Raw genomic sequence first — 22,039 nt, forward strand, 5'->3', positions numbered from 1 at the left:
TTCTGTACTGAATTTCACATTTCAACCCCTAATGCTCCACTCACGCAGGATCGAATTTTTATTTATTTGCTTTAATATTCTCTCCCTTTCTCCCCTCCCACCCCATTTTTCATGAGCCATAAAGCAGCTGAACAGCTCTGAGTTCAGAGTCCAAATATGAGGTTATAAATCTTAGTTCTCTGGACAAAGTAACAGCTTCACTGCACCTATAGTTGCTGCACTGAGTGCAGTTACCCATTTATGAAAGTCAGTGGCCAAAGAGCTGGCAAACCTAGCAGTCAACCAAATGCAGGCTGACTTATGAACACAAACACAGGAAGTAAAGATTTCACAAAAAATTACATCATAATTACACAGTGGTATGGTCCGGAGTTTATTTTATTTGTGATATATCATGGGATTATTGAAATAATGTGCCATTTTATTTTTAAAGAAATTCTGGGTTAAAATGACACACTTACTATTGTAGATCACCTTACAGGTCATCATTCTTTTTTTGTACAGGATTACTTCATTCCTATTTTAAGTTTTTCATCCAGCCAGTCTTACACAACAGAGGAACAACTTCATTACCTAATGATCTAGATATACCATGCTATCTGGCTTCTCAAAATCAGATCTTGATTTTCTTCTAAGGCAGACTTTACCAGAATCAGTCATACCTTCAATGTAAAAGAGAGCAACAATGCTCCTGCCATCAGTACTCTGAGGTTGTCTGTTAAATACAAATGGTCCTGTCTTACTTTCAAAGACAAGTATCTAAAGAAACGTGAAATTATAATTAAATAATAGAAATATTTGTCATAGAGACTTCATATATTTACCACCTAAACGTGCTGTGTGAACCACAAATGCAGTAAACTGACCTTGTGTTATTTGTGCACGAAAGCATGTGTTTAGGCACTTGTAAAGAGATACATATCTACAAATATATAAGCATATATACACACATACACCTTCGCACACCTCTGTCCTAAAGAGAGCAGACTAGAGGACCCACTAAGGACACAGACATTTGCTGTTAATCAGTCTTCAAACAGCATCTATTCTTGCACACCCAGGCTAATAACTGTGTTTGAAAAGTCTGTAAATAATACAACATTAACTTTTAATCCTATCTTCCCCGCTACGGCATATATTTTGTATTAAAATGAAAGTTATATAAGGTTGAATTGAGGTTGCTTTTTAATATTACATTAACACTATTTACCATGTGCTGTGCTAATCCCCCTTTGAAAAGAGAGCATATTAGCAATTCTGAAAGCTTATGTTACCATAGCAATAGTCTATCACTGTGAAATATTTATATAATGTCTAACATTTTCACTATGCAACAGCCATCTTCCGAACTGCACTTCCTACTTATCCTCCTGTGTGCTAGGTTTCCTCTTCGCCCCAGCCAGCAGCTAACCTGCACGTGGAGCTGGGAGCGCCTCGGGGCGTGCAGACCCTCCTTCGCCCTCCGCATCTGGTTTTTGCTGTTCCTGCAGAGACATCGAGCTCCCAGCGCTTGGTTTGTATCTCACGCTGCCAGCATATGTCCCCTGAGCAGCTTATATGCCATTCTAGTCCCAAATATATGATATTAGCAACGGGTGGCCTAAAAGCCCTCCTCGTGGGTTAAATTCTACTGTCATCAGGCTATATAAATTTCCCAAACACAGATGTAGGTCTGGCAAGCCACCTGTTGGCAGAGGGGCGGAGGATTTCCGCAGACAGGTGGTAAGGCTTAACATGGCACCGGCTTACCTTGCTTCCCCTCCTCCACGCCATCCCTCTTTAAATTTTGGTGCTCCAGTCCCTTTAGTAAAGATCATTCACTAACCAGGTTACCAAGTCCAAAACAACATCCACACCCCCAAACCCAATCCGCCTGGGCGTCTCCTCCCACGGCAGGGCTGCCCATCACTTACTTTGATGTGCTCGTGCAGCTGGGCCTCGTGCTGCCGGGAGAGCTGCTCGTGCTGCCGCTGGAATTCAGCGATGAGGATCTGCCTCTGGATCTGCTGCTTCTGCTTGAGCGCCAGGAGCTCCTGCTGGAGCTGCTGCTCTCGGAGCGTCGGCTCCGTCACGGGCATGGAGAACTGGTGGTCCAAGCGCAGGTCCATCGGGACTGAGGTCGGTGCAACTTGCAAGGGCAGTGCTGTGGTCACATCAACTGCAAAGGGAAAACACAACGGGGGAGATGAGAGGACTCCCCAGCCACACAGGATTTCTTTTTATTCTGTTCCTGAAGGCCTTTGCTGGACACTCTGGATTGAACTAAGAATAGCACTTGTTAAACTCACACCCTGTTTTTTAAACAGCAAAAAGCACTACGGCAGTCAAAGTTCAAGCAGTTTTCCTCCAACCACCATCTCCTATAAATGTGTGCATTGTTGAAAGGCAAAGAACTTCAATGAATTGCACGTGACCCTTCTTGATGTCATTCCAAGCCTGTGTATTCAAAACACACATCTCCATTCCACTCTTCTAGCATCACTTGAAACAAGAAGGATAAATATTAATCTGAGACTTCATGGCAAAGATCAATCTTGTCTAACAACTGGTAGAATCCAAAGGTCAGGACCGTGATGGTTTTGTGCTTAAAAAAAAAAATTTACGCAGAAAAACACTATATGCTGTATTCTTTATTTATCCTTCTATGACCAGGTTGGATGAGGCCCATGGCAACCTAGCCTAGTGGGTGGCATCCCTGCCAACAGCAGGGGGTGGAACTGGGTGATCTAGAAGGTCCCTTGGAGCCCAAGCCGTTCTATGATTCTTTATAAGAATTTCAGGAAAGGACCTTGGCCCAAAGTAAATGTGCAATGAATCTAGGAAACAGGCAGTGGTGGGGAGCAAGTGCCCTAACGCTGACTGCAGCTCGGGCTCCCAGGGAGACAAAGCTGAAGCATAATCAAGCCTGGGGTAGAGAAGCACTGTACCCTTGTTCCAGGCCCACCTGGAACATGAGACGTCTGCTGAGGGAAGGAAAAAGGAAAACCACCACCTTGACTGTCCGTGTAGTGAAAATCAGTTCTCTGCTTACACAAACAGCATCTCCCTGAAGACAAGGAGCTCGTCATAACTTCAGGCAGGGACTGACATCTATGAAAAATAACTTTGCAATAACCGAACTCAGCTCGATCCTGCTAAAAAATGTTACTGTCATCCCATGAATGACTGAACATTTCTAACTCCACCTAAAGGACAGTTCTGGGTTTCATGTGAACTCTGTACTTTTGCCATGTTTAACACCTTGCTTTGCAGGGCAATCGCTTTAAAACTCTTCTGACGCCTCTGAATGAACATCACGTGTTAAAAAATAAAGATGCTGACTCTTCAAAAACAAGCTTCAACAAAAATGGAAAATAAAGTGCATGTGCTTGGGTTGTTTTTTTTTTTTGGTTGTAGTATTTTGGTTGGGGCGCAGTGAAACGTGTTCTCTGGGGTCACCTGGAGCCACCTGCAAACAGTCCAAAGTAAAGGAGGATGCGGTGCTGCAGGTGGCACGGGGCAGCAGGCACAGAAGCCACCACATTACTGTCACCCTGCCGCACTGGTGGCATGCCACAAACACCTATGCACAGCCTTACCAACTCAGACCATTAGTATCATAAACCCTACTCCGACTTTAAAAGAAAGGGTTTTAATTGGGTTTTCCCCCCAGTGCTATCAATATGTTTACTTTTGCCAGTAATTGAGAAACGCGTAAAAAGCTGATGCTGGGAAAAGCTGCAGCTAAACAAAGCAAAGAGGCACACAGCAAAAATAAAAGTGGAGTAATTCAGACCGATCTGGGGTGCTTGGGAAGGTGGCAAAACCCATGGCCCCAAAGCCAAGGGCATGGCCACAATGTAGAAACAGGGACCTCGGCCATGCCCACCGAGAAGGAACCGTCGTGTCCTGCTCACCTCCTGCCTTTTTACTGAGGACTAGTGGGTTTTTAAGAGGGGCAGCCCCGCCAGCATTGCTGGAGCTGAAGGGGTGGAAATTCATGTACCAAGAGACGAATGCAGAAATTTTGCTCAGTCTACACAAAAATGGTTTCATGGAGAACATCACTGCTTCTTCAACAGCAGAGAAATATAGTTTAGCATAGGAAACAGAAAGCACAGGGAAAAAAAAATCATTGCTTTTATTAGAGAATACAGCTGGGAGGATCTTAGGGACACAAAATTATCTGAATCGAACTCCTAACACTCATAGCCACACGTACCATGTCCTCCTGCCCGGCTCAGTGCCCTGCCAGCTTCCAGGCCGCCGCATCGGCTGCCCCCCAGCACCTTCACCACCCAACGCCACACCAAGCAGCCAAATTCGAGCAGCCAAGTTCAGCTGTGCAGGCCAAATTCGGCTCCAGAGGCCGGGTCATGGGCGCATGGCATGTGTGCAGAAAGCTCCACAGGCTGCCGCACCGTGCCTCAGGAACAGAGCTGGGCTCGTGCAGGGGAGGAGGAGGAGGAGACTTTTCTTGGATGGAAGTATTTTCTGCAAAAGGTCAGATTGCTGGAAGTGTTGCTATTATTCAACCCACGAGTTCTCCCCTCCACTTCCCCATTGTTTTCCTTCCTGTGTCCTTTTCCCCGGGGGCTCTCCCCCGCACTGCAGGCTGGTGGCTCAGGGCGCAGGGCAGCGCCTGGCGTGGCACCGAACACCCCTGCCTGCAGAAACCCCCCAGACGAGGAGCTCCCAAGTTCTTCTCGGAAACTGGGATCAGATTTGGTTTATGAAGTCCTGCAGAGTAATGGAGGAGTGTTTCTGGGTTTTGCTCGAGCTCAGGCATCTGACAGGAGCGCTGCAGCTGCTACAGCGCAGTCACCCTGGCCAGTGGCACAGCACCAGGGGCACGAGCTGCGACCTGAGAAAACACCTGGCTGACCCCAGCACCATGTGAAATGGGAAAATACCAGAGGAGAGTTCGCATGCTACCCGAAGTCCCGTCCCCCTGCTGGATCTATTGGGAAAAATACAAAAAAAACAGGTATTTGCAAGTATTTGTACAGAACCAAATAAAATAAAAAGCCAAAAATGCAATCTAGCCTTCAAAAACATGACGCGCTGTGGCTATCAAAAATCCTATTTAACTATTTGCATCTAAACATTACGGAGATTGCACCCCGAGCCTTACAGCATGCAGTAATTACACTGGTAACAGATGCACACTCTTGGGACAGCACTGATTTTATCCGGCAGCAAACCAAGGGGGACTTCACCGTTCCAGCCCTGCTCCACCAGATGCAATAGCTTCATGGCACGATTCAGGCCCCCATCTGAATGAAGCCGTAACAGAGCAAGCAATTCAGCTCGGCCTTACCCCACCCCAGCCCATCACATCAAAGCCCAAGTGACCAGAAAACACCACCTGGACCGCGGCGATATACGGGTGCCACGCAGAAACACGGCTCTGAGCCACCTCACCAGCCAGGACCAGGGCTGTTGGCCACCCCAAAAGTCCCCTGAGTATGATTTAATGCAACTTCATAGTCCCCAAAGCCAGAGGAGAGCTTGAAACAGTTAACCCGAGAGGATCATAAGCCATGAGTCAGAACAGCAAACAACGTGGTGGTCTTTGTGAATCAGGAGCTTTTTACACGCCTGGACTGCTGCAGAAAGATTGCTGAGCACCTGGCACTGATGTCTCCCCTCTTTACAACCACGGACTAAAGAGTTACCAGCACAAAGGTGGCAGCCGTTCGCTCGGGCTTACCAGTTTGCCGGGTAAATGTGGTTATCTTCGCTGCACAACACTGAACTTGTCAGCATTACTTAGCCTAAACACAATTTTCCTTGAAATGTGCATGTGTTTTCCTACAAACACCTTTGAGCCAAATACCGTGTTTCCTAAAGCAGAAAATAAAAGCTTTTACCATGTTGGAATAAAACCCAATTTCGGCCAGAAGGAATACATTACTGAAGCCCTGTAGGAGCAGTATGGGAACCGGGAGCTCGAGTTGTGCCCTGTGATAAATTACTACTGTTTTACCCTGTAATAAGAGCTGTAACTTTCGCGGTGCTGGAGAAGAAAGCCAGCTAATATTCCTGAGAAAACTCGACAAACCTCACGTTTCCTGTCCTGAGTTACGGGCAGCAAAGCGACTAATCCCCCCGAAAAGCCCGGCGCTGCGGCACAGCGCACCAGCTGTGGGGACCGAGCCACAATTCCCATTCATTGTCTGCGCGCAGGGTGCGTCATCCATGACTCGTACTATTTCAGTCTCAAAAAACTATTCGAAATGCCATGAGTTCCCAACAGAAGCAGCGAGTGCTTCTGACCTACAGAGCCCTCCCGAAAACAATAAAACCTTCTCTACTTAATGAACACATCATCAAAACAAAAAAGCCTGTATTCTTATGAATATTTTATGGTAGACTAGAAAATTGCTTTTATAGGTTCTGCCTTGAGAACATATTAATACAATCAGATTCATGACGTTAGCAAAAGCACAAAGACTATATTCAGAGTTTTAATGAGAAATGCCAAACCCATGAATTAGAAGACAAGATCTCAATTATGAATAATAAACTACCACATGTTCACCCGGCCCCTTCCATCACTGTAGGAACATAAGGAAAGAAACAGGAGGAATTATTACTATTTCTTTTAACCTAGGCACGTAGGAATTTTTTTCACGGTTCAGTTGCCATTATTTTTACACTAAGTTAGAAACAGTCTGATGGTTTTCCCTCCCCAGATAAATAAAACATGGCCATGCATCAAAGACTGCCTGCATGCTGTACGTTAATTAAGACCTAAAGCATTCTGGCCCTCATTGATTGTAGGCACGTAGTGGCCTCATGGCCGAGATTGTAAATTTGACATCTCACAGCTTGTCCATAACATCACCCAGTGGAAGTCATCTATCAGTTAAATATACTTGCTATAATAAACTGATGATCTCCAATATAATATAATGCAAGGGCACATTTCCTACGAAAAATGTTTGGCATTAAAATAATTTCACATCAAGGCTGCAGATAAATACGTTATGGGATGGTCATACGTGGGGCTTCTCTGTAACAAAAAAAAATACCTTCTCTGCAAGTACTGAGCATTTTGGAAGGGATTAGAAGAAGGTGACGTTACTTAAATATGCACATGTGTTATTTAAATAAGGCTAACAGTAATAGCTGTATTTTCTCCCCCTTCTCCGACACAGCATTTTCATGAAAGTCCTTAAAAGACTGAAAAATAGAAGGATTCAGTCCCAAAAGCACACTGAAAGGTACATGGCAAGATTTCAGTACGAGGGGGACCCAGGACCTTTGAAAACAGATTTCAATTCAAGTCTCCTGTCGGCAGAACCTTTACTCCAGCTGAACTTGAAAACCGTTTCCCAAACCAGTTCTTTAAAAAACAAAAGTGGCTGCCAGAGGAGGCTTTCCTTGTTTAATTCCAACAGCGCAGCGCCCTGAACACACCACCGCCCTGGAGCATCCCCGCACGGCTCCCTCCTGCTGGGGGGCTGAGCTGGCACCCCGGCCCCAGCCCCCAGGGGGAAGGCAGGCAGCACCCCCGTCCCGTCCCAGCAGCAGACAAACTTCGCACGTACCACCACGTGCCCCAAAACGCCAGCATTTCAGCTCCAACAGGCACGGGGGGCCTGTGCCTGAGCATCCCCAGGCAGCGCTGTCCAGAAACGATCGACTCAGCTTCTCCCCCCGTCTCCCATCCTCCCCGCACTTGGGCTTTATTTCCAACTAATGAGTTTGCTTTCTAATTACTGCCGTGCTGGCGCTGCCCTCCAGCCAGATTCTGCCAATAGCAGAACGGCAGAAAAAAAAAAGATTAAAAAAAAAAAAAAAAGAGAGGAAAGAAAGAAAGAAAGCCAAAAGCAAAACCGAGAGACCACGCTCCGCATCCGCGGCAGGCCGCTCGCTGCCATCCCAGCACCAACCCTCGGGATCCGTGCAGAGCGCGATCGCGGCGCGCCGAGCGGCAGCTCCTCCTGATGCGGCCGGGCGAGCGGACACGTGCCGGGACCTCCCCCTGAGCCTTATTTTCAGCCGCTTTCATCGCCGGGCAGGAGCGAAAATAGCGCGCGTCGAGGCGGTTTGTCCCACCCGCCTTATTTCCTGGGGGCTGCCCTGCTGCACGGGGGGCTGCCAGCTCCTCGAAGCCTTCAAACGCGGCTCCTTGTTGACAAATCGACTTCTCGGTGGCAGGAGCGTGTCACTTACAGCACGCACGCCGCGCAGCAGGGAGGCTTCAGCGCCGTGCTAAATGCTTTCTCAAGGCGCCGCCGCGTTAAATTCGCCTCGAATTGGCTCGACGGCGAGGCGAGGAAGCCACCGCGCGCGGCCGCGTCCCCGAGCACGCCGGGCGCTCCTTGCACCGGCTCCGCTTCCCAAAATGTCACAACTCGCCGAAACGCGAAGAGACAGTGAGATCAGAGCTATTAATAGAAACGAGCTACTGCAGTATCTGACTGCAGCGCCAGGATAAAAGCAGCGTATTTTTGTGTAAACCGTAACGAAGCGGCCGAGAAACACGGTGCGGCGCCCTCAGAGCGCCTGGAAGAGACGCAGCAGGTTTTAACCTGCAACACGCTCTTCCCGACGGGCTGCCCCGAAGATCGGCGGTATTTCCCCAGAAATTAATAGCCGAGGGAGGGAAACAACAGCACGATGGGTTGCCATATGCACCGAACCCACTCGCTAGGCACGTGCCCAGCCAGAAGCTGCCCGGCAGTGGGAGCAGGGGGCTCGGTGGGCAGCGCACGCAGCCGGACACCCACCTCTGCGACACGATTCCCCTCCACGGGGCCAGGCCAGCAATCTCTCCGAGCAGGTCTGTGAGAACAAGAAAGCTGCCTGCCGGGTCACCGGACCTGGCCCGGGGCATTCGGGATATCTAATAGATGATATCTGGTAGCAGGAAGGTTTTCCAAATCTGCAAAGCGCAGAGCATGTGATTGCATCGAGTGTTTTAAAACGAAGAAGGTTTTGACCCCCATGTAAAAGCAAAAAAGCGATCCCCCCCCCGTCCACGTGTAGGAAGGGCAGGTCCTCGCAGGCTGCAGCGGGGACGGAGCCATCCCTGAAAAGCAGGCGGCTCGGTACGCCAGCGCTGCCATTATTTTTGCAGGGCTGCGTGGGTGAAAGCAAATGCAGCCCCGATCCTTCCCTCGGCACACAAGCTACGAGTAAACAGCAGCTGAGATTTCCTACGAGCACCACACATGCTGCAGTTCAGCAAGGGCTGGAGTCATTCCCCGCTCTGAGAACATTTCACGCGGCATGAATGGGAGCCGAAATTAATCATCCCATCAGCCATTGAAACACATCGTGAGGCACCGCACCGTAGGCAACAGATGGAGTTTTAAATGTCACTCACTCATTCATCGCAAAGAAACTTTCTTCTGATTACTACTGAGACCTGGAGACACGATCAGGGCACACCGATCCTGGATTTCCAGGACCAACTTTTCCGACCCTGATCCCTCCAGCCGCAGACATGGCACTAACACGTGTTAGAAGCCCGAGGGAGGTCTGCGTGCACATTTTATTCAAGATGGTAAGGAAACTAAAACTTGAAGGCCAGTCCATTTATCCTGCCCTCCCCATCTTAGAGTTAAAACAGTACAAAATGTCTCTACTTGAAGAAGAAAAATCATTAAATTACATCAACAACAGACAGAAAATGACATTTTGTAGCATTTTCCAGCTTGCAGCCTCAGAGTTTGGGAAAATGCAGACTGTCACAGCCAAATACCAGATCTCACAGACCAGATGTGTTTCTGAGGGCTCTGCCTAAAGGACCGCAGAGGACTCCAGAACTCCTGATGAGAAGCTGCAGCACCCTGACCTCCTGAACGCCTTCAGCACTACATCCTCCTGCAGCAGGAAAGCCAAGCGCTCCGAAAATAAAACAGAGCACCACAGAATGCACGAAACAGTAGATAAGTCCTAAATGAGTATCTGAAGAGTTCACATCCCAGCGTCTGCAGGAAGGCCAAGAATCAAACCCGATTACACAGATGTCTTCCAGAGATGCACCTCTGCAGGACAGAGGCGCCCCAAGGGAGACGCTCAACTTTCACTGCTTCCTTTTCAGTCGTTATCCCACTCCATCTTGATGTTTCAGTCAAAACGTCTCTAACAAATAAGCACTGGTATCATCTTCAGTGCTTTTACTGAAATCGAAGATAACGGGATCAAGAGTAAGCTTGAAACGTTCCTCACTTTAGACTTCATACAGCTGCGGCAAACCTTTCCTTGTACGTTTTCCTTATGCCTTCCTTTCATCCTGGGGGGTAGCCAACTGAAACTCACTTGAGTTTCCATGGGAAAAGTGTCTAAATAACTACATAATAATTAAAAACAGAATAAAAAAAAAAAAAAAGAAAAAAAACATACCACCCTTCTTAAAAGACGTTCCTGGGAAAGTAATTTTACCTGCCTCCTCACTTCAAGCATTATCCAGCAATCGAAGCTCTTTGATCCATCTGTCTAGTTGCTGGTACAAGGAACTCCTCACTTTACCAGATACCCAGCACAAAAAGGGAGGTTAAAGGAAGATCTGATATACTTCTGAAGAAACAAACCCACACAGATTTCTCATATGCTCTTGTCTCATCTCACCCTGCACTTCCTTCAAGGGAAAACGACACTTTTGAAAGGAGAATTAAAGACTTGAGGAGATGGGGCAGGAGCCTGGAAAAAGGACTGAAGTCTCATCCTGAGATTATATATATGGAAAACTCCTCGCGAGGAAAAAATCCACCCAGCAACGTATGTATGGGAGGGTTTGAGGGATATGTAGCAAAGATGAGGTTACACAGATGCCTGGACCACCTTACGAGACTCTTACTAAAGCTGGCATAGCTGCGACCACCACATCAGTGTGAACAGAAGGCAGCAGGCGAAGCAGCCCCAGAGCAGCACAGGAGTGCTGAGAGGACAAAATTCTTGAAGGAGAGCAAGCACCGTGTCTCCTCCTTGCTCGGATGTGTCAAGGAAGAAGAGTAAAGAATGGTTTCCCCACCGTAGCACCCACCACAGCACCACGGTGTGGTCAGGCATTGGGAAGGGACGTGGGGCAGCGAGATGGGAACCGAGGGGAAGGTTCGCCTGAGCCAGCGTGGTGCCAGCTGGTAAACGGCCAGGCCACTGGAGAGAGTGGTGCGATAAAAGCAGTTACTGCTACGGGGAAACGCTGTCAGCTTCCTAAAGACATCGAGAGGAGCCGGGAGATCAAAGTCACCTATCTGTTGCTGAGGAGGAATGCTGGTGCTCTGCCAAAACCGCACGGAGAGCACGCAGCCAGCTTGTTTCTCCTGCGCCTGCAGCATCCCTCCTTGCGAGGCAAGAGGAAGGTAGTGCTGTCGCCAGCAGGGGTACAAGCAGCTGCACAGGAGCTGGGCACCACCACGGGAAGGTGTCAGCAGTCATGGGACTCTCCACAAGAACCGGGGCTCCAACGAGCAGCTCGGGACCTGAGGTGCTCATTTATTCAGAAGTTAAGCGGTGGTACGTAAACTCCCTAAGATCAAAAGAAAAGGTAAAAGAAAATTCTTTGGAATTGCCTTCCCCATTACGTATGCTAGAGTTTACCAAAAAAGACATATTCTGACTGTTTGAAACAGCAAGTGAATGAATGGTGATTATTAATAGGCTAGGCAGCTCGTTTCTGTCACCAATCAAGTGACTCCCAGCTGTACAACAAGCCCCAAAACGTGCGATGCAACGTCCTCAGTCACAGAAAAGGAGCAAAAATAGCAACTGAATCGCAAGCTGAGAGAGGAGAGAGCTCAGCAGCTCTCACAAAATCCCAGGGATTGCCCCAAGGCTGCAGTGCTTTCTGCAGTCTGTTCGAAACCAGGATCCTGGCCCAAGGCGACCGGCGTTCATTCAGACAAGCAAGTGCCCACAGCTCACGGGACTTCTGCTTTCCAGTAACCCAACGCCAGGTACATCAGCCCAGGATGTTACGTTTTGTCCATTCCAAATGACTAAGGTGTGCAGAACGAAATATGCCATTTTAAGAGAAGCTTAAAAATAAATAGCTTTCTAGAGAAATTCAGATAACCTCAAAATCCTCAGATTCCATGACAGTACAGAAAAATTACGTTAAGGCACTTCCACAATTCCACAAAATCATGTCTTTCGCTTCCTTAAAGCAAATACTATGAAACACTCAAGTTAATATTTCTTTTTTTTTTTTTTTTTTTTTTTTTTAAGATGCACCGGATAAAGCGAATATATTTAAACATAGCAGGCTGACAAAGGACTGAGAGCAATTACAAAACACTTTTGTTAAGGAAACCCATCTGAATCAGCGCGGACTAACAGGAACAATCAGCCTTTCAGTTGCTGGTACCAAAATCCTGAAAGATGATGGCAGATTTTTCTTGCACCCCCCAACCTAGTAGTACTCCATGCATGACAAGTTTTCCAACGTCACAGCGATGATCCTCACTCAAAGCAAGCTTTTTCTTGGCATTTATGTACAGCCTTCAAGCCACTGACATCAGCATGGCCTTTTAAAGAGGGAACAACAATTCAGCACTCATTCTGCTGAAAATATCCCAGTCTGTGAAGACCAGAACATTACTTCCTTTATCTGGTTTGCAGAGGCACTTCTTCCCATACATGTAGAGAGCCAGAGAGATACAGGGATGAGTTTTAACATGAGAATTTTAACACAAGGATCCACAACACCACAACAGTTAAGATCCAGATTTAGTTGTAATTGTATAGAGTCTCACAAGGAATCCTTTTTTTTTTTTTTTTTTAAATTTTAAACTTTCCTTCTTAAGGAAAAAAATAGTGCAACATGAAACTTCATTATAAAGGAACGCATTCTTTTAAAAGGACAACTGAATTTTGTTGCTTCGTGCTTCTAGAATTAAAGTTCTAGATATTTTATTAGAGTGTATGAGTCAGTTGGCTGGCAGCAGTATCTGTTCAGCAGCTTCCCAAACAACTTGAGCAGCAGCAGCATTTCAGAGGACAATAAGAAGACTGCCATCACCGCCTGCCCATCCTATACACGCAACTAGTTGCAATTAAAAGGTCCGTGACATTGAGAACAACATCTGAATTTAGCAAAACCTTGTATATATATAAATGGTAGGTCAGTCAAGCACCTAAAACATCCATTTCCCACTCTTCCTAGCATCAACCAAAGGTGGAGCACAGTATGTCTGCTTCCCACCCCTCAACATTTATCCTGTTGTCCAGCTACAGCTTCCACATTGCCTGAGGTATAAAAGCAAGAAAAAATAAGTGTAGATTTTAAGGCTCACAAGAATATTGCACCTTAAAAATGAGTGTTTTGTCCCCTTCCTGTATCTTTATTTTCTTGGATGACCTAACCACAACTGGACACAAGAGCAATGACCACGACACTCCTGTGCTCTACAGGGCTCTGCAGTGAAGAGGGAAGAGAAGGACAGACTGTGTGCTCCTACTCCAATGTGTACGGACAGAGAAGCAGTACACACTTCTTTAAAGAAGGTTGGATGAACAAGGACGAACACCAAAATAGGTTCTCCTATCTCCCACTTCTCCTCTTATTTCCTTCATCAGATTTTCATCAACTCCTCTGTAACACCCATCTCTCAAAATCCTTGGTAGCATGCACAGAAAAGAAGGCACAAGTTGGGTGCAGAAGTGAAAGCCTCACCTTTACTCTGACCCCACTATTAGAAGCTACTGAACTGAGAAGAATCCAAGCTGAAGACAAATCATACAGAGCTGTATAAAATTTGGGTTATGTTCCACCTACACTACCTCAACTGCAGCTGAAGCAACAGGTGAGCGAGTCTTCCCTTCCTGCTCCAGTGAGTAAGGTGATGCAGGTTAACATTGCTTAAACATGCACAACAGTCCTTTAGGGTCAAACATCATTTTATTGTGCTTGGTGCAAAAACGGCTGTCTAATTAAAAAAAAAAAAAAAGAAAAAAAAAAGAAACATGGTCTTGATAATGTTAACTATTAATATCATCATAGCTAAACTTGAATTGTCAAAACACTTCCACAAAGAGTTGGTTTTGTACCTTGGAACGTAACTTCCAAGGTCAGGAGGTTTACTCACCATGCTCATCCACATAAATGTTCCTTAAAAGAAACCTTAAATACTAAAGCATCTCCTTCAACATCTCCTGCTATTTAGAGAATAAAACACCACGCTCCTTGCAGATTGGGATTTTGGTGCAAGCTCCAGTGTAGCACCCAGCCTGCCCTATGGGGGAGTGTATATGTCAGCTAATGTAAAACCTAAATCCCAGCTTGCAGCTCAAGAACTCCAAGAGTGGTAAAAACAAAGAGAATAAAATGAGTGGCACAGTGTCAGTGAATTAAACACTTATTTAGTAAATTTAAGAGTGGGACCTATTCCTCCGCAAGAAGGAACAAGATGTTGTGAGAAGGTCAAAGGTGAGAGACTTAAAATATATATATGAGGACAGAAAAATACATATGTATCCTTACCTAAAATAAAAATGACTTTTCTTCAGAGCACTGAAAATGATAAAAGGTTTTAGAAAGAACCTCAAGAGGGTTCAGTGATTCAGCTGACCAAGGCTTAAGAGGACACTAGGTTACAAAGGGGAGACATGGACAAAAGGCATTCAGAAAACTGGAAAAAGATAAAAAGGACATGTGGGCAAACAGCTGAAGAACAGCTACAGGAGGTAAGCTGAAGAAGGCTGCTTTAAAGACAAGTTTAGGAAGGTTAAAGTTGATTTAATGTAACTGGAGACAAGTAGAGATGGAAATAATTTGCCCATTGCTTTCTTGAAACAGTATGTACCCTTGGTTATTACCAAGAAATGAGTCTAGAAATGAACGTCAGTGGGACAATTTTGTAACTAATGCAAGATCTGTGCAGTCGTAGCTTAAACAGCAGCTAACTCTTGCAGCCCACTCACCTAAGCCCTACAGACTGAAGGGAAAGAGCTCGCTGACCCACTAGCTTGTCTGTCCTCCTCTCTCCTGCCTATACCAGATACTACACCAAAAAAATCCCCCCTCCCTCACTACATACAAATACCGTCCCTCTCATTTCTGCATCGTGGTTGCCTCCAGAAGCCCCACGCTGGGCTCCCAGGCTGTGCTAAACATTAAAACTCCTGGCAGGAGCCTGCAACAGCCCTGAAGAGCTTCTCAGATGAAGACAAAAGGCCAACGGAGAGAGCAGGACAAGGCTGACTTGCATTGACGTCTCCCTTCATATCTCTTTTTTCTTAAAGGTTTAGAAAAGCATCAGTATCAACCACCACCCCCTGCGTTTTTCAAAGGGAAAGCAGGGTGGCAGAAGAGCGAAGGCTGGGTGGGAGGCACCAGCCTGAAGCAGGAGGCACCCAGCCACAGGCAGGACTGGCCGGGGTAACACCAGCACAACGTGGTGACTGTGGGGATACGGCACACCCCTCCCAACAGTTTCCACCTGTGGTGTTACGGGTCAGGAAGAGCAGCAGTGCGAGACACAACCTGGGTAAGTCCCAAATCCGCAGCAGGACTCGTACCAGCTGCCCATCATTTTCTGGATGACTTCTCCCACTGCTTTGAAACCATCGGTGGTTGGAGTTGTGCCTTGCAGGAGCACGATGTCAGTACGAAAACATCCAAAGCTCCTCATCTGTATTTAAGAAATAGGGAAGGTAGCATTCCTCTGCATGTGTTCTCAGATTTAGCATCCTTATTGGTAAAGACTGTCAACAGCAGCACATCTGGAAAGTTAACAGAAAGTTAACAGAAGTCCACCTCTCCAGATTAGGGAATGCACAAAGGGATGATGCAGCTTCTTCGAGTCTGTCTTCAGATACAGAACCTCCTTTTATATCAGTTTTCAGTAACTGGAATGTGTGACAAAAATGAGGCATTCGATTCCTGTATCCACTTCATTATTTCTATACAAAAACTTGTTTCAAAGAAGGTATCTAGAGCTAAAAAGACAGATAATCACTACCAAAACCAAAAGCTTCTTCTGACAAAATTCTTCTTCGATACCAATACACAATTAATCTCTTCTCTATCAATTTCTTTTACATAAACAGTATTTTATTTGCAGGTCGCTTTAAGCAAGCACCAAGGGGCTCTACAGCCTCATCCCTCAAGTCTGAATCCACTCTCTGTTTTTCAGGAAATGTTAAAAAGCCGTCCATATACAATATTTTTATTAGTAGTAGCTTATTTTTTATTTTTCTTCTGTGCAATACAAAGTTGAAAAAAAAAAACTCTGAAGAGGCAAATGGCACCCCTGCAAGGTGCATGAGGCAGTGCTTGGCTCTGGGGTGACTCACCATTGAGCCTATTGCTTGTGCAGTGCCATTCTGTTTTAAAGCTGCCAATGCCATATTTTTTGTTTCTCAAGCACATCAAGTTATAGGAAACATTAGCTTTGAGTCAGGAATTTTCCTCTCATTTAGGGTAAGTATTTTATAAAATTACGCTTTCTTAATGTGTAGTTGTCTCAATGTGCTATGTCATTTACAGAAAATCTGAACTTAAGGTGTGTGGTTTTTTTTTTCTTACAGCACAGAGAATTCATCAAGTAAGATTTATAACCAAAAGATTACAGAAACAGTCATCCTTGCAAGGCAAGCCAGACCATTTGAAATACTCATAAAACACAGCAGCATGTGTGAAAATGAACTGCTCAGCTCTCTTTAGAGCATCATCCTCAGAAAAGCAATTCTTGCTCATAAATCCTAAAAATAGAGAGAGAAGAGAATAAAGAGAATTTTACTTCTAAACAGCACTGATAAACACTTACGGTTCCAGTATCTGGTTTCTAAGATGGGCGCTAAAGAACCGAAACAACCGCAGAGAAAAAGACCACAATGGCTGGAAGATGGTGGAGAATATGCTGCCGTGATGGACGGGAGATGGATAAATCCACGAAAACTGCAGAACAACTGGGTTACAACATGCAAGCACCAGCTAAGGGGAAACCTCAGGTGCTTGCGGGCTCTGGGGCTGCAGCAAAGGGCCTTTCAGCTAGCAAAAGTAAGTTTATCCAGGGCCATACTAATTGCCACAATGATTAAGGCCCGCAGTAATCACCAAGAGAAGCGGTAGATCTTCCCCTCTCACTTTGCAACTCCGTCTTGCCAGCTGAAAAGCTTTTGCAGAGCACAAGGAACTGACCTCAACACTTCTGGGTGGCATTTAGCTTTACACACAGCGTAAAGCCAGGCAAGGTAATCCAGTGGCATTTTGCGTGATGGACTGCTTGTGTACATTCGTGGCTGCGAGACGAATCCCAGAGCACGCGTCTCCTGGCAGGCCAGCAACCCGTGCTCGGAGGCCGCACAAAGCTCCTGCACCCCACAGGGCGCGAGGGCTGCGGGAGCCCCCCTGATCTGCTCTGACCTCCCAGCTCCCAAAGGGCACAGACCTGGGGTTTCAGAAAGGACCTTCAGTAGAGAGGGAAGAAAAAATTAACCCATCCCTCTGGCGGTTCCCTGTACCAGCACAGCAAAACAAAACAGCCGTGCAATTCCACAATGAAAGCAAACTGCCCCTCACTGCATGCCCAGAGCATCCCAGTCCTCTCCTGCAAGCTGTTCCTTCCTGCAGCACACGTTACTGCCCTAAACGCCAAGGCTGATCATTTCAGATTAGCACTTAGCATTTCCAAAATGCTATTGTTACTACTTTTGGTATAGAGAAACTTCTAGAAAGAGACAGATCTCTGTGTTTGCCTTTGTGTGGGACCACCCACCTCAACTACAAAGACAACAAGCAGAACTCAAAGTATGATAAATTCCATGTAAATGTTTCCATACTGAAATAAGGCAGTCTTAAATCACTGCAGTCTAATCCTCCCGTGATTTAGCACACTTTAATTTGCATGTTTCCACTTCACAGCCGATTTGCCTCAAACTTGCTTCGCTCGAGGTATGGGGCTTCCACTGCAGAGCCCAGCTTTGGCAGGTTCCGTGCGGCACCACCAGCTCCCTGTGCTGATCCCAGCCCTGTCAAGAGCCCAGGAGAGTTACACACAAGTGGTGAGGGCTTTCGTAAGGTACTCAGGAGTCCAGAAGCGATGCCTGAAAATGAGGGAAGGATGAAGCTGCAGGAGCTACAGCTCCCCTGTCTCCGGCAGCAGGGTGGGCTGAGGAGGTCCCACCACCACGGCACTTTTTTCGGGGACAGCTGGACCAGAGCAGGAAGCAGAAGTGATCCCAGCTATGCACGATCCCTCCCATGGGCATGGAGGAGCTGGGTCACTGAGCTGACCAGAGACATGGAGGCCGTTCTGCAAGAGGAGACTACAAAACTAACTTGGTGTAGCAAAAAACAGGCTGCCAGGAGATTTTATGGGTACAGAGGGGGGCTCTGAGCAACCTGATGCAGTGGGCAACACGTCCCTGCCCACCGCAGGGGGTCGGACGAGGTTGTCTTTAGGGCCCCTTCCCACCCAAACCTTCTGTGCTTCTGTGAAGGGCTGGGGAGGAGGTGAAAGCACGAGATGGGGGAAGGCACACAGACACGGGGCAATGACAGCAGCACCCAGCTGGCTGCTTCGCTTCTCCTCGCTCAGTTCTTTGCAGTTCTCTGCTTTTTTATACACCGGCGTACTTTTCATTCGTAAATATGTACTTCCCTCCTTGCTTCCTAGATCTGACTGCACCCACAGTGACCGTCTCCAGAAAAGCTTTTTGGCTGATTGGTTCTAAACTTTTTGGGCCGTGACTATTAACAGGTCAACTATGTCGCAAGGATGCATGCATGAAAGGCCGCTATTTGCTCGTCAGAGGAGCAGTGAATTATTTACAAAGGAAGTTAGGCCCTATTTTCAGGGGGACAGCATACAAGTAGTACAAACCAGTGCTGTTTCCCACAAGACAGGTGGTTTTAGAAGGTCTGCTGTAATAACTTTGCAGATTAAAGCAGAACTGGTTAAATCTGAAGTTGTGGGTAGGCTGAAATATCATATACTCATCTGATCAGCAGCATGTACTTAAGAGATAGCAAAACTCACTCTTGGCCTTACCCAAACTTTGACCTCCTTGTCCAATCATCACTTTGTCAGAAATGTTATCTTCAAAGTTTTAAGTGACAGTACATTTGTTTGTACCGTTTGTTTCTGGTGAGCAAGCCTGTTGTATTTGGTAGGTCACTCAGTTTTACCATCTGCCTTGATTTACGCTTAAGAAACGTGTTGTTTCTGAAATCCCTTGTGTTGTACACAATTGTACCACGCCAAAACCAGTGAAGACGTAACAAGAAGCACTTTGATTTTGTGCCATTTCAGTGTAAATGCTCACAGTTAATGGAAAAATGATACCATCAAAAGCCTGCGCAAGAGCTCTACAAAGGCATCTAGCAGTTTCTGTCCTTCCTCCCACTCAGCCCCACGCTGGGTGAGGGTATGATTATTAATTCCCCTGGACAGCTCAGCGTGGGACAGCCTGAAGGGCAGGGCCAGTGCTGGGGACCGTCGATGGCACCTCCCGACAAGCAGCGCTGCGGGGAGACGCCTGCCCACCATCCGCCTGCGACCACTGCCACGTCCATCCCTGGGGAGCCTCAGGAGCAGCGACACCGGCAGATTACCACTAGATTAAAACACAATCACAAATTGAACATTTTCTCCAATAAACTAGTTTCAAGGTTTCACAGGAAACCTTTCACGGGAAACATCTAGCATCATTCCTCATTACTTGTGCCCTAAACTTCAATAAAGGAAGCTTTTCAAAGCCTAGCACCACAGCATGCTGAAAATATTAGCGCTGGGCTATAAATAATGCCAATGCCACTCACCCTCAGCTCAGAGCGACCACGCTTCTGCAGACTGACGTACGCAGCAACGCAGAAGAGCACTGACCTGCACGGTCCTTTTCTTCCAGACAGGGCACAGAGGTAGGCCTGGACAAAGCCTACACAGTAGTTTTGCAATGCTCTACAATGACTTGTTTTTTTTTTTAATAAAAAAAAAAAGGAAGAGATTTCAAGCCTCCCACTAAACATACTCATCCCCCTTATCGCCTCCAGTTATATTAGTCCAATTCATCCCATCTTAAAGGCAGTATGCTGAAGGTACCCCTATGTGAGTAGCAGTCAGCTTCAGGCAGCTGCACACACATTTATTGATTCAAATCAGTTTATCAATCAGAACATGCACATCAGAGCAAGATGGCTGTGCGGGCATGTGCTGTTACACAACTGGAAACTAAACCCGTGGCAGGAGAGATCCTTCACAACAAGATTTTCCCTCTCCGTCTGAACCCGTCTCAGATGCATGAAGAAGCTTTTCCAGCCATACTAACAGCAACAAAAACATGGCAATATGACATATAGCTGGTCCTTTGGAAGGAAAAAACAAAATTATTCAGTAAGGTCTTGAAATTTTAAACCTGATTTCTCCTTGCTTTGACCGTAACCTCACAAGTGATGCCAGCAGCAAGCCCATCTGGCACACGTAAGGCTAAATATCCACTGCTTGTGAAAATGAATGGCTTAACATTAGCATACACTTTAAGATCTGGTTTGCAATGGCAAACCTTCCTTGCCTGAGGAAGGCCGACAGGGTGACATTCACAACGCTGCAGCTCTCCTTTGCTCCGTAGGATTGACGGGGCAGATAACGAGGCAGAGACCCATTTTACAGGCGGTGCTGAACCCATCAAGGAGGCGTCAGATTTAAGCAGGGTTTAACCTTCATCACTATCTATGCCGGAGTTAGAGATGTTCTCAATGCTCACAGACAGCTGTATTCACCAAGCGATATGCAACTTAGGCATTTAGACGTAAAGTGGTATTTAGATATAAAATAGCGGTTAATATCATAACTCAAAGGTGCAACATAATGCTGTGCCGGTGCATTATGTAACGGCTGCTTGGAAGTGGAAGTTTTTATCATACGCAAGAAGCTATTTTCTGGGATAAAGATTAAAGCGTGTTTTCAACTGCACGCCAACTTAACAACTAGCGTGTTCTAGGACTGCCTGAAAAAAATAAATAAAGCAGCTTTAAAGAGCTAGAAGTTTTCTTAATATGATGATTTTTATATTGCATGTAATTCGCATTTGTCTGCTCTCTCATGCACTTCACTCAAAAGTGATTATTTTTTTCCTTCTGCAGGAGAACTATGCTGTAGTTCCCACACTCTATCCTGACATCAGTAATTTTGACAGCATCAATAATTTTGTTAGTACATTTACACGTAGCCAAACCTCCAAACCGAAGCCTAAATTCTTTTTTAAAAAATTCGGGGAAAAACATACATTGGTAAGCATGTGAGAAACAGCACAAGAGAGCTATTGCTTGGCAGAAGTGTATGAGTATTTACAAGCTCCAGGAATTTGGTCGGAATCAGTGATGTATAGGACAAGTTGCCAAGTAACTGCATTTTCTGCTTCTCTCTTGGCGTGGCACTGCAGCGAGCCTGTTCAAACCCAGCAAACAGCAGCAAAACTTCAAAGCTCCCCCCTCTGTGCAAAAGAATGTGATTGTTTCCTCTTTACAAGAACCCAATTTCACAGCAGAATTTATCCAACAAATGATTTTCCTTAAGTATGACTAAACCATATTTTTGACCCTGAAAATGTACAGCCCGCACCTGTAAGTGAATGTTTTTGGGGGAAGGAGGGGTGGCAAGCAGCACTGGTAGCATCTAAGTCAAATCCCAATTCCCTCCTCTGTTGGTGAAAGTGCCCTGAGAACTGTGCTCTAAGACTATTTGTGGTGTGGGAAGCTGGAGGCTTGGACTTCAAAGGGAAAGCAAGCAAACCAGCTGAGACGGTCCCTCTCCTCATGGGGTGGTGGCAATGCCAGCTTTGCATCCAGCCCAGCACCACAGCCACTAGAAAGGGGTCTGGGCCCCATGCTCAGGCTGCCTTGCTGCTCCCTCATCTCTCCGGGTCCTGCAGGAGCCCCAGGGCCGTAGAGATGCACTGATAGATGCGGAGGCAGCCCATGATCTCCCAGCTGCTGACCAGACCCCTTGAACATTTCACAGCTTTGCTGCTTCAGGAGCAGCGCTTGCACGGAAGCGGGTCAGGCAGTCACCCTCAAAAGGCTTTTTGCCCCTTTTGAAGCAGCAAAATCAGCCCTAAGCAATTCTGCTATAAAAAGAAAAAAGCGCAAAGACAGCATAAA

General features: G+C 46.4%; 1 protein-coding gene across 16 annotated transcripts in view; it reads right to left on the reverse strand.

Annotated features, from left to right (window-relative positions):
- The window catches only part of LOC118258970 (histone deacetylase 4), a 251,621-nt gene that overhangs the window by 116,011 nt on the left and 113,571 nt on the right, over positions 1-22,039 (reverse strand). For 15 of the 16 annotated variants that reach the window (XM_035568171.2, XM_035568120.2, XM_035568146.2 and 12 more), the window contains one exon: positions 1,914-2,158. In XM_035568171.2, the coding sequence (XP_035424064.1) occupies positions 1,914-2,158 (245 nt within the window). Of the gene's footprint in view, positions 1-1,913; positions 2,159-7,880; positions 8,126-22,039 lie in introns of those variants that run through there. The other variant, XM_035568224.2, reaches the window with a different exon arrangement.

This window comes from Cygnus atratus, chromosome 6 (genome assembly GCF_013377495.2).
Source record: "Cygnus atratus isolate AKBS03 ecotype Queensland, Australia chromosome 6, CAtr_DNAZoo_HiC_assembly, whole genome shotgun sequence".
Classification (NCBI taxonomy): domain Eukaryota; kingdom Metazoa; phylum Chordata; class Aves; order Anseriformes; family Anatidae; genus Cygnus; species Cygnus atratus.